The sequence below is a fragment of the Dromiciops gliroides genome, chromosome 1, assembly GCF_019393635.1.
Source record: "Dromiciops gliroides isolate mDroGli1 chromosome 1, mDroGli1.pri, whole genome shotgun sequence".
NCBI lineage: Eukaryota > Metazoa > Chordata > Mammalia > Microbiotheria > Microbiotheriidae > Dromiciops > Dromiciops gliroides.
This window is the reverse complement of record NC_057861.1, coordinates 140,193,769-140,206,610: the sequence shown is the minus strand read 5'-3', so window position 1 is coordinate 140,206,610 and position 12,842 is coordinate 140,193,769. Positions and strand designations below refer to the sequence as shown.

Sequence of the window (12,842 nt, the reverse complement as noted above, 5' to 3'; positions counted from 1 at the left end):
TGATCATTTAACAGCACTTTTTGTACCTTATCATCCCAAGAATCTACAAATACCTACCTGGAAAGGTAGATTATCTTTTTTTAGCACAAAATTATGTGTTATCATGATTCCTTTCATACAAATTGTAATCTCATGCAGACTTGTTTTATAGAAATTTGCAGTAAAAAAATTACATAGCAATTTCAATAATCAAAAATTATCAAATTTAATCTAGCATGAAAATATTCAAATCTGATACCCAAGAAAAGGAAATTAATTCTTAAGCAACAGATATGCACCAATACTAGCTGATAACTGAAACCATAATCAGAAAGATAAATTCATTTTCAAGCTTTTAAATTTACACCTCAATAATCCAATGAGGCAACATTGAGTTCCTTTTATATTTTAGGACACAACTCTGCATATAAAGTAATTTTTAAAATAAAGTTACAACTGCAAGTGTACCTCTGTATTCCCAATTCATGATTAGTGAAAAATTTTAATTGTCCTTTAAAGACCCAAAATGGTTTGGACATACCAAAAAACCAAACAACTCTCCTGCTAGTGACCATAAATTTCTCAGTACATAAATCATCTCCATGCATATGTATTAAGGACAGAAAATTTCAATAAAGCATTATAAACAGTTCTCTCTTCTAATGAATCTGAAAAGTTGGCAAACTTGACCATGTGTCACTCTGGGAACATGAGTTCCTATTTTCAAGGTGCTTTAAACTGTAAGAAGGATTTTTCTATCAAATTCTATATTCTCTAGGCCAGGAAGGCACTTTGATAAACCATCCTTTCTTGGAATTAAGTTGAAAATTAGTATTTTGGTTTTTTTAAGAAAATTCTTATTTGAGGTGTTCAAAATCTTTATCATAGCTACCAACAATTAAGGCAATAGCAACATTGTGGATGCCAGGTTTTCTGCATGGCTGACTCATTTTATTAACATTACATCAGCTAATCCAGGGAGGAGTACTACATCCATAATGAGACTCCTATTACAAGCCTCTTACATAAAGCACAATACAGAAGAATTCCAATAACTTTCTGTCTCTCTCAGACACATACTCTCTGTTTCTGTCTTTCAGTCTCTCTCCCTCCCTCCCCTCCCATGGAGAAGCAGGTATTTAAAGTCTCTACAATAAAATCCCATTAATCTATCCCTAACTATCTAAATATAAATTTGTCTTCTATTCCAGGTACCAAATGACACTGCTAGGATAAATTCTGAGACAAGCTGAAAAACGATTTTCTTTTAAGTAAAGGTAACCTATTCCCTTCCCTTTTTACTCTATTCTCCACTTGGGACATGAAGAGGAACACAACATTCCATGAAAAGCATCACTTAGATCTTAATTTTATAGAAAACAAAAACCAAAGAAAGGCATAGTCAAGCTTATTATATCTGATGTCCTCTACAACACAGAGAAGCTATATTTAATATATTTATTGATTCTCACCAGTACATCATTGCAGATATCTCTTAGTTCAGTCTCAATTTTCTCTCTGTATTCTCGAGCCATTTGCTGTTTTTTCTCAGCACCTTCCGTCTTTTGCTCAATACTTGAAACAACCCTCCAAGATGACCTTCGGGCCCCTACGACATTTTTGTAAGCAACAGAGAGAAGATTCCTCTCCTCATTGGATAATTCAGCTCCTTGCTCAGTTACAGACTTCATGCAGGCTGCCATGTCATCATATCTCTCAGCCTGCTCAGCCAATTTGGCCTTCTGCACCAGCTCATTTTTATCCATGACTGAATGTTCTGAAGAAAAAAAAAAGTATCATTTAAAGGCTTTTTAAAAATTAAAATCTAAATCCAGTAGAGGAATATTACTGCAATTTAGTCACAACAACCCAAAAGGTATACCAATTTCCCATTGCCAATGGATATAAAAATTCTTACACAGAATGATCACAACCAAAATGGTTAATAAACCAATTTATTCAGACATATTCAGATTCTGCATACCCCAGAAAGCTTCAGAAGTTCATCAATACAAATGCTGTTACACTCTCTTAGCTTAGGGACAGTACTGAAAATCTCAAAATTGCAGTTTCCAACCCTATTACTGAACCAAAATTTAGCAGTTTTTCTAATTGTTAGTAGGATGTCTCAGATTATATACTGGCTCCATTTTTTATGATTTGAATATTTCATTGAACCCACTTTTACAGTGATTCGCACCCAAATTATACATGTTATTTCTGTTTACATTCATGATGCTTGTTCCATTTTAAAAAATTGACCAGTTTTGTTATATGGTTCATATTTTATTAGAATTTGCTACGGAATTACCAATTTTTTTTGGATCACCTTAAATATATGACAACCATTAGTGACCAACAAGGTGAGCAGTTTGTGAACTGAAAATTTTTTCCCCTTTTTTCTTTCCCATCTAACTTCCCCTTTCTTAATTCTACAGCTCCCTTGACTGCCAATTTACCTTTTGATAATTTTTAAATGTACTCAACAGTACTCCAAATTTACAAAAAATTTTAACAAAATTATTTTTTAGTCACTCTGGAGTAAGAAAATTATTTTGCTAATAAATGAAGATCAATTTTTAGTCACCATGGAATCAGAACCCAGTTATCCTGCTCCTACCCACAACAATGGGAATTCCCAAATATCAATTTCTTATACTTGCACACTCGGGGTTAGTTTTCGCATAGATGCTCATGAAGCAAAAACTGTTAAGTATATTTGAAGTGTCTATACTTAATTTGATTCGGTTTCAACTCTTCATTTTTAAACATTATGACTAATATTTTAAAGGGCTAATATCAATAGCGTATTAAGATGTTATATGAACCATCAAAACAGGTATAAAATGTGCACGTTTAAAACTAGTTGCAGAACTGAGGATTTTTGGAATACCCTCCAATCCTCCCAACCAACGGAAGTGGAGGTTCTTAGACGAAATAAAACGGTGCTTGAGGCATTATTTCTTCGGGGCCCCACCCATCAACCCAAGACCGAATCAGGGTTACAACTCGACCTCGGAGCAGGGCTTTCAGGAGTCCGAGGCTGAGCCCCCCACATCCTCCTAGCCCTCAGGCTCCTCCTGCCTTCTCCCCAGCTCGCAGAATAAGTCCCCTTCTTCTCCTCTCTTTGTCATGGCGGATCTGTGTCACCGAGCCCAACCCACGGCCAGGAGCGTTAATTCCCCGCTCCAACCAGAGCGAGAGGGAGGAGCTGTCCGCGCCCCCGCCCGAGGGGGAGGGGGCGCCGCTCAGGCCCGCCGGACTGCGCGGCAGCAGCGCCGGCCCGCCGAAGCGGAACCACTACCAACCCGGTAATGGACACACCCCGCCAGGAGCGATATCCGCCGAGGCCGCCAGCCCTCGCCCTGCCCCATTTACCGAGGCTCTGAGGACACAACAGCTGCAGCAGGTGGGGGGGAGAGGGCAGATGAACCACGCCCAGGCAGGCAGAGCGCCAGCTCTTCCCCGGGCAGCCCCGGCAGCGATTCGGTCCATCCCCGAGAAATCAGGGCAGAGGTCTAGGTGGGCTTTAGCGTCCCCGTGCCCGCGCCCCCTCCCAGGCCGAGCCACACACGTCCAGCTTCTCCCCTACCTGATCTCCCCGCCCCGCCCCGCCCCGATCTCCCCCCTCCCCCCGTCCATACTCCAGGGCTTTAATAAGCACCCCTCAAATCAAGACTCCCTTCCTACCCCACCCCTCCTCTCTCTGAGAAAATGCACAGCTTTCTCCCTCCCACCGCGGCAATTGCGCTCCACTACTGTACGTGCACGCCCCACCCCAGAACCTTCACTCTCGGTGGGCGGTAGTCACCCCACCCACCCAACCGGGGACGACCCGCATTCTAGGCCTCGGACTTGGAGTGCGACCTCGCCCCCGGGCTAGCTTGCCCGACACTTCCAAGCAGGCCCAGGAGGGCGCCCATCTCCCCCGTCCCTTCCCCTCTGCAGTAGCACTAGTCGGCCCCTCGGCCCCGGCAGGGCCGCGGTCCCTCCGGGGGTGGGGTGAGGGAGGGCTGGGTCCCCCCTCCCGCCGCCGCAGCGCACTCCCGCCCGCGAGCAGAGCGCCGAGCCTGCGCCTCCGAGAGCGAGGGCGGGAGGGGGAGGAGGGAGTGGTTCGGGGGAGAGGGAGGAGGGTGGGGAAGAGGGGAGGGGGCGGCCTCACCTGCGCCGCCGCCGCTACTGCAATGCCCGCAGCGGCGGAATAATTATCTCGGGAGGTAGCAGAGCGGAGGGAGAGGCGGGGACGGAGGAGGAACAAGGGGGAGTCTTTCATTTTCCTCCTTTTCCCCCCGAGTGGCAGGAGGGTAGGACAGGGGGGCACCCCCGCCGCCCGCTCCGCTCCCGGCGCCTCGAGGACGGACGCCCGTCCCCGGGGATCTCCGGAGTGGGCGCGGTTTCTTTTTCTTTCTTTTTTTTTTTTCGGAGGATGGGTGAAGGGGGGGAGGGGAGCGAATCGGGGGACATCTGGGGCCGAGTCGTTGAAAAACTGTTGCTCCCCGAAATCAGTAGCCGGAAGCATTAGCAAGCGCGGCCCGGCTCCAGCGGAAGGGAAGCCGCCGCCCCGTCTCCTCCTGAGGAGACTCCGCCTCAGCCCAGCGCCGCTACCGCCCGGCCAGGCGGCCAGTTCGGGGAAGGAGGGAGGGGGCAGTCGTAGGGGAGGGAGATTTCTTTCCCCAGCCCGTTTCCACCCCCTCCAAGGTAGGGCTGAGAAGAGGAAAAGGTCGGGGTGCGGCGGCACCATCGCTTACCTGTGCCCGGAGTGAGTGGCGGCGGCGGACGGACGGACTGGGGGGTTCAGCGGTCTCTGGGCGGCGGCAGTGGCAGCGGCGGGGCTGAGACTCTGTCCCTATATCTCTCAGCTCACAGGCTCCAGCCGCTCCGCAGACACGGGGTTTCCTCCAATCACCAGCCCCGGCAGCAGGGGCACCACACGCACGATGACGTCAAACGCTGCTATGGCAACCGCTGATTGGTGCCCACCGCTCCAGGGCCCAAGCGCAACCGCCGCTCCCTGGCGCGCGCGCGCGAGAAAAAAGAGCGAACGAGCGGGGCTGGGAAAGCGCGCGACCCGACTCTTACCCAGCCCCCCACCCCTTTCCTCCTTCCTCACTCCCCTATCCCGGTCCCGTGAGCGCCTGCGCGGGACGCAACACCCTCCCTCGCCACCTCTCTCACCGCAGCCCAACCTCGCTACCCTTTCCTCCCCAACCCCCACAGCCCCTGAAACTCCTCCTTCCACCCCGCTAGAGGGAAGAACTGCCGCCCCACCTTAGCCTTTCGCTAGGTCCCTCAGCGCCTGCGCCAGTCACTCCTCCTGGCTGAGGCAGCGTTTCAGCAACATCCGGGGCCTTTCAAACTCTACCTTTACCCCCTCCCCCCTCCAGCTTCCCTCTTCCTTCCACCCCTCCCCACCCACCCCCAGCCCTCCTCACCCCCCCACCCCTTGCCGCGGTTACTGCCCCCAGGGCTGGGGCCTGCGACCGGATAGTGTGAGCTGCCCCATAGCTCCTGCATTGTGATCGATCTGGGGTGGGGCCGGGGGGGTAGGGTCGGGGTGAGGGCGCCCCCAGGAACGGTCGGGGGGGGGGAGGGGGACGGGCAGAAGAGCTGCCTCGCCCCTCCCCTTAGGCTCTCTACGGGGCGGGGCCGGCTTGGTGGGGCGGGGGCGGGGTAGAGCCGGGGTAGGCATATCCCCCCTTCATTTCTCCCCCGCTTGGTCCTCTCTTCCCCTCCCCTCCCCTCCCCCCTTCCCACCGGCGCCGCTTTACCTGCTCGGCTCGGGGAAAGCTGCCTTGTGACCTTTTAAGGCTCGGAAAGAAAGTAAGGAGTCCAACCCCCTGAGTGAGCGTTGAGTGACGGGGAAGTTTTCCAATCCGGAGTTCGGGATCTGGGAGGATTGACGACTTGGAGAGAACCACGGGGGTGGGCCTTAGGCTAAGGTGGAGTGGAGGAAGGAGGAGGAGGAGGAGGAGGAAGAGGAGGAGGGTGGGAGGGGAAATGAACCCGAGGGGAGGACTCTTCGCGCCTAAAAGACGAGGAAGAGGGTCTCTGAATCCGAAATGACCCGAGCCTACCTGGGCTGGAAAGCAGAGGATTTGATGGAGAGTAATGGACTGGGCATTTTGAGGACATTAAGGAAGTCATTGGTAGGAAAAAAGTGAGCTGGAGAAATAGGTTGACCGAAGGGGTCTTTTCCTGTAAATTGTCCCCGAACATAGTGTATTGTAGTCCATTGATTGTAGATGAGGCTCCATCTCCCTCTATTAGGCCTCTTGATGTAGGAATTAAAAATGCAGGAGTCATTAAACCGGACCGGTTTAAGGCTTCTGGTGTTCCTAGGGCCAGTAGGGGTCACAGGAAATATTGAGAAAGTGGGTCAGAGGAAAAGGGCAGCCGGTGGGAGGAAGTGTGGGTGCCATAAACATGCCAACCAGCAGAGAGTTTAGGGAATTTCAAGACGTGTTCTCTCAGTATAAAATTGGACTGTACTTGCTATACATTTAAATTCAGTAAATGGTCTCTCAGGGGAGGTAGGGCAGAAAGAACAGCTTCATGCACTGTTGTCTCAGAATGGTCTGTAGAACCTTTGACAGATAGAGTCTAGGTAGTTAAGACTGAGAGCTTTTACTTTGTCTTTATAAGCCTCTGCCTCTATAGTGGTGGTTTTATAGACTTGCTACATCTTCTCTAGTGTTATGTGATACCAGAGACCATCCTTTTCTACGGGCACCGGTCACATTATCTGGGGCCACCAAGCAGTCCTGGAAACTCCCCAGGGGAATGGGAAAGTTGTCGAACCAGTCAAAAGTTAGCACTGATGAGCCCAATTTAGTGGGGCTTTTTTTCTTTTCCCCTGAGGTCAGGGTTTGGCTTGTGGGATGTTTAAATCACCAATAACAGCTAAATGGATTCTGAGAGAATGACTCATTCAAAGTGAATAATGTTTAAAAAAAAAAAGCCTAAATTATCTCTTTAAAAGTGATGTTAAATTGTTTCTAGTTTCATTCTGGGGCCTAGAAATTTGACAAAGGATATTATAAAGATATTATAATGGAATGCTTTCAAATCTGTGTACAGAAAATGAGCTCTATTTTTAAAAGGATATCCATATATTGAACTTACATATATCTGGGAAGAGTTGAGGAATTAAATTTTATTGTGTTGAAAGTGGCCCTTCTAGAAGTGCCTTAGTTGGCTAAGATAACAGACAGATTTAACAATCAAAATATTTACTAAGCACTTTCAGTTTGCAAGATAATATAAGTATTGTAGGAGGTAAAATTCAATCTCAATCAATAAACATTTATTAAATGCTTACTAAGGACCAGGCACTAGATGCAATACACTCTAGGGATAACAACAACAACAAAAAAGGCAACCCTTGCCCTCAAGGAGTTTACAGTCTAATGGAGGAGACAACATCCAAACAAATATATACAAAGCAAGCTATGTACAGGATAATTACGAAATAACAGTGGAAGATTCTAGAATTTAAAAGGGTGAGCAAAGGTTTCCTGTAGAAAATGGAATTTTAGCTGGGACTTACAGGGAGCCAAGGGAAGTCAGTAGGCTGTGATTCAGAAGGAGGAGAGCATTTTAGGCATGGGGAACAGCCAAAGAAAATTCTCAGAGCTGAGAATTGGAGTATCTCAATCATGGAACAGCAAGAAAGTCAGTGTCCCAGGATCAAAGAGTACATGTCAGGGAGTAAAGTGTAGGAAAAAGGTAGGAGGGGGTTAAGTTATAATGGACTTTGAATATCAAACAGTGAATTTAGTGTTTGATCCTAAAGGCAATAGGGAATTTCTGGAGTTTATTCAGGGGGAGGTGGATTGGTGTGCTTTAGAAAATCAAGATTATTGCTACCTTCAAGAAGCTTATCACACTTTAATGGGGAAAATAAAGCTATATGGTAGACATGTGGGAAGTTAAATTTAACAGTGCCCCAAGAAGAGATGTCATAAGGTTAACATAAGTTAAAAACAGAAGGGCACATTGAAGAGATCTAAATGGGAACATAAATAGGTTAGGTAACTAGCAACAGGTGAGGTTTCCCAGTATAAAAAATATAGTTTATGGGGGCAGCTAGGTGGTACAGCGGATAAAGCACTGGCCCTGGATTCAGGAGGACCTGAGTTCAAATCCAGCCTCAGACACTTGACACTTACTAGCTGTGTAACCTTGGGCAAATCACTTAACCCTCATTGCCCAGCCAAAAAAAAAAGGAAGAAGAAGAAAAAATATATAGTTTATGCCTATATATCAGGTAGAAGAGAGGAAAAACATGCCTTGAAAAAAAAAAGAATGTTGAAGGTGTAGTTGGGTAAGAGGAGTAAGAGGAGATTTGTAAATCATTTAACCTCTCTGTATTTTAATTTGTTCACCTATAAAATTGTATATCCCTGCCTTATCTCACAGGGATAAGATGGAATGAGCAAATATATTTTAAAGTGTTTTGAAAGGTAGAATTTTACTCCAGAAATAAAGCTACTTATCAGTGCCCTTAGCAGGAGAGAGGCTGACCCACATTTTCCCTCACATCTCTCCTAAATCTACCTGATACCACCCCTATGATTTCTTGCCAAGTAAAACTCACCACTCTTGGTAAGGAAGGAAAAAACCCTCAAAAAACACAGACTTACTTCCCAAGTGGAAAGATATAGTTTGTAAAAAAAAAAAAAAGATATAGTTAGTTTAGTTAGAACTAGTGAATCTAGATCATTAAGATAGTTTCACTCAGTTCCTTATAGTTATACAGGTATGTCTTTATTATGTGCTGTTAATCGTAGAAGCAAGAGAATGTGAGTGGACCAACACAAGTCTACCACCTACTAAATAAATTCATTTCCACATCAAATACTGAAAATATGCAAGGTACTAGGCGAAACACTCAAGAAGCACAAATGAAAAATGATAGTCCTTGTGGGCAAGGAGCTTATAGTATATTGGCAGCGTTGGGGAGAGGAAAGGGATAGAGACAGAGATGAGACTTGATATGTCTACAAGTATGTTACAAGGTAAGATGTTAGAGTCAAAGTAAATCTTGGCCAAATGTTATGAGAAATTTGAGGAGAGAAAGCTTTGTGGAAAAGTGGCATATGGGTTGGACCTTGAAGGAGGGGTGGACCTTCAATAGGTGGAGGTGGGGGGAGGAAGTTTCTTTAACAAAAAATTAGGTAAGATCATGGGTTGGGAGATGAAAGTTGGTGAAAAAATGGGGTAGGGTGAATAGTTTAGTTTGACTAGAAGATAAAATATATGAAGAGGATTAGTAAGATACAGGCAGAATAGGTAAGTTGGAGACAGATTGTGGACTTTTAGAGTAACTAGTTTAAACTTTACTTGGTAAGCAGTGAGAAGCTATTGAAAGTAAAGAAGTGACATGTTTATGGTAGTGCATTAGTAAGAGTAGTTGGCCTGCTGTATGGAGCCTGATTGATCTGAGGATAATGAGGCAAGTGGACCCATTAAGAGGTTATTACTGTAGTCAGACTGAGAAGAGATGAGGGTCCAGTGATGAAATGAGGGTTGCAGTGGGACTTAGAGACATTGTAGAAATGACAGGACTTGGAACTTGATTGGTGTGAGTTAAAGGACAGGGAACAGGCATGGTAGAGTAAAAAATGTGCTGAATTCAAGTCAGAAGACCTGGGTTTGAAACTGCCATCACCACTCATCTGTAATCTTGGGAAAGTCACTTGATTACTCTCATCCTCACCTGTAAAGTAAGAAAATTGGAATAGATAGACTCTAAGATCCCTTCCAGCTTTAAATATATGCTGGCATAACTCTTCTGGAATTTAGGGTTATGTATTTAAATGAGGGTTATATATCTTCCAACTTCAGAATCTCACATAGAGGATATTGCTTCAGTTGAAACCTCAGGTACAGATGAGATCATCAAAGGTGAGTATAAAGGAAGAATCTAAGGCATACTTAAGGGCAGAACCTTGAAAGATACATACTGTTAAGACACCAGAGAAGGATGAGGAGCCTGAAAATGAGATAGGAGCAGTCGGAGGCAGGAGCATAATCCAGAAAGTACCATGAATATGAATCAGAAGCTAAGGAAAGATTTCAAGTTCCACACTCCACTACCCTGATGGTGTCAGTTGCCTCATCTTCCTATGCAAAGTGTTGTTTTTAAACTTTGGTAATCTGGTATAAAGCCACATTAATATTTTGGCCTAACTGGCTAAAGTGCATTGCAGTAATGTATTGTTGGGATCAAGATCTGGCGACTAAACACCACCTTTGAGCTATGTGGACCTAATCATGGGGTAGCACTGGCAAGCCTAATACATAACCAAAAAAAAAAAAAAGAGAAGAAAAAGAATAGGAGTAGAAAAGAGTAGAAGAGAAGAGGAAGGAAAATCTAGCTTCACCGTTACAACACTTAACTGAAATTTAGGAAAATCATTTGTTCTCAGTCACTCTGTTGTCTTCTTATATTCTTTGTATAATAAAATGTACAAGTCAGTTTATTATTTTTTTCTTATGAAAGATTGATATGATAATAGCTTCCACCTACTTCACATTCCTTGGCCTGTTTCCTGTCCTTAGACTTTCCCTGTCCCTGGGTTTATAATTCAAATCTCCCTGGCCAAGACCTTGTCATGGCCTTCTCAAACTTGATAATGTTTTTTTTTACTAATATTGCATCAAGTATTTGGTATTTTTATGTCTTCTAAAAACTACCTAGTGGGGCAGCTAGGTGGCGCAGTGGATAGAGCACCGACCCTGGAGTCAGGAGGACCTGAGTTCAAATCTGAACTCAGACACTTGACACTTGCTAGCTGTGTGACCCTGGGCAAGTTACTTAACCCCAATTGCCTCACCAAAAAAACCCAACCAAACAAACCAAAAAAACTACCTAGCATGCTGTGAAAATTTAGTGAATATTAAATAACGTTACATGTATATAGCATTTATGAGGCTAAGGTAGAAATTAAAGAAATATTAATATATCACTTGCTCAGGAATAGCCAATATTCTTGCTCAGGATAAGCATAATTAATGATTTTTTTTTTGGAGAATTGGCCTCAGGATTATCTTCCAATCTTATCCCAATTTATTTGGAATTGGACAAATACAACTATAAATACCTTTTCCTTTTCAAAAATAGACAGCTGTTGGAGATTCATCAGATATTTGCTAAGATTTACTGACATTCTCAAAGTGAAGGTGTTGGCATATACTAGTTACTTGATGAAATAATGGGTATGAAAGTGCTTCAAACATGATACTATACAAATATAAGATATTATCATGATTGCTAAAACCCTATCTGCATTATTCAAAGACTTTCTCTGGAGAAGTAATCACATGAGAAGCAAAAATGAGGAAGAGTACATGTACTACCATGTCTGTCCAACCAGTTGAGCCTGTCACTGTGTGACCCACACAGGCCCCAAGGCTTGTGTAGGGAGCTAGTAAGGCAGGCAAGTACCAAGGTTCCAAATGTGTACTCATTTACAATTCAAAATTGGTCAGTAGCAGTCAGGGAGGAGAAAGGTCAGAAGAAGAATTTGTCCCTTGCTGGCCTTGCATTTCAGCCCCAAGGACCCAAGAAGAAGCAAAGTGAACATTTGGAATTCATTACAGCCAAAGTGCAACTAAAATGAGTAAATCTTAGAAAAGTGGAAAAGAATTTGGTTGATCCACTTAGTAAAGACAAGGTTCTTCTAGAGGACCCAAGGACATTATGATTTTCTGGCAGCTTTCCTGGATCTAAATTTTAGTGAGTTTTATTTTTCTTAAAAAAGTTTGTCTGGGTTCTACCTCCCTTTTTACATTTATTTCAGGATAGTTGCTCTCAACTTGAAATCCCCTTTTAAGGTCTAGGTTTTCCTATCCGTAAATTAAGATGTCTCCTCATAATATTTCAGCAGTTTGATAGCAAAAGCAATTTGTAATCAGCCCAAGGGAGGATATTAGACAACTCGTTTGAGGAAGCCTGAATAGGTTTTTGTACATGATTATCTTTCAAACAGTTAATGCCTCACTTATTTGTTAAACATTGATTTTTTAAGACAGGTTAATAAAGTTGGCAGGCTTCTGGCTAGAACAATTATTGAACAAATAAGTAACCATTGTAAGAACATTTTAATTGATAAATGTCCAGAGGAAGAAATGGACAAATTTGCTGATGAATTTCAACAGTTTGTCAGATAATCGTATGCAGTTTATAAGAAGTCACTGTTGAACAGTGGCCTCTTTCCTTAATAAGAGCTGTGACAAAGGGAGTTTACAGCCAATTACTCTCCATGTATGCCAATAGCTGTGCAAGAGGCACAAATAAGTTAAAATATATCAGCTAGGATACATCTGTAGATATGAGAGGACAGGCACTAAAAATGGTACAAAGGTCAATCTGTAGAAAGAACAATTGAGCAGAAGGCACCTGGGTGACTTAACAACCAAGGTTTTGATTGTTTTATTGGAGTAAGTTATGAATCATAGGTCAGAAAGAAGAACTGGGTGTTGTATTTGAGATAGGTAGAAAGGGAAGAAATATAAACAAGGAGGGACTTAATACCTCTAACAGACAAAAGGGAATGAAAATCTGGCTTTTAAAATTTGACCATGACATCTTGTAGCTTACCTTTACTGGAATGAACTTGAAATTTCCTTTACTTACAACTAAATAACATTTGGCTCTAGAATGCTAATTGAATTTTGAGTCTCCAAATAGAATTTAAAAAAACAAACCTCAAACAATGAAACATTGAGATTTCTGCTCTTTAATCATCCTCTTTACAAACCTATGACAAAGGGGCAGCTAGGTGGCGCAGTGTATAAAGCACCAGCCCTGGATTCAGGAAGACCTGAGTTCAAATATGACCTCTGACACTTGACACTTA

At 43.9% G+C, this 12,842-nt stretch overlaps 1 protein-coding gene across 2 annotated transcripts in view; it reads right to left on the bottom strand.

Annotated features, from left to right (window-relative positions):
- The window catches only part of YWHAZ (tyrosine 3-monooxygenase/tryptophan 5-monooxygenase activation protein zeta), a 43,569-nt gene extending 37,684 nt beyond the window's left edge, over positions 1-5,885 (bottom strand). The window contains exons 1-3 of one of the 2 annotated variants that reach the window (XM_043983267.1): positions 5,748-5,762; positions 4,728-4,990; positions 1,452-1,756 (exon numbers count right to left, since the gene is read on the bottom strand). In XM_043983267.1, coding sequence (XP_043839202.1) covers positions 1,452-1,745 — 294 coding nt within the window. In that variant the 5' untranslated portion in view covers positions 1,746-1,756; positions 4,728-4,990; positions 5,748-5,762. Of the gene's footprint in view, positions 1-1,451; positions 1,757-4,727; positions 4,991-5,747 lie in introns of both variants that reach the window. The other variant, XM_043983277.1, reaches the window with a different exon arrangement.
- Positions 5,886-12,842: the final 6,957 nt, after the last annotated feature.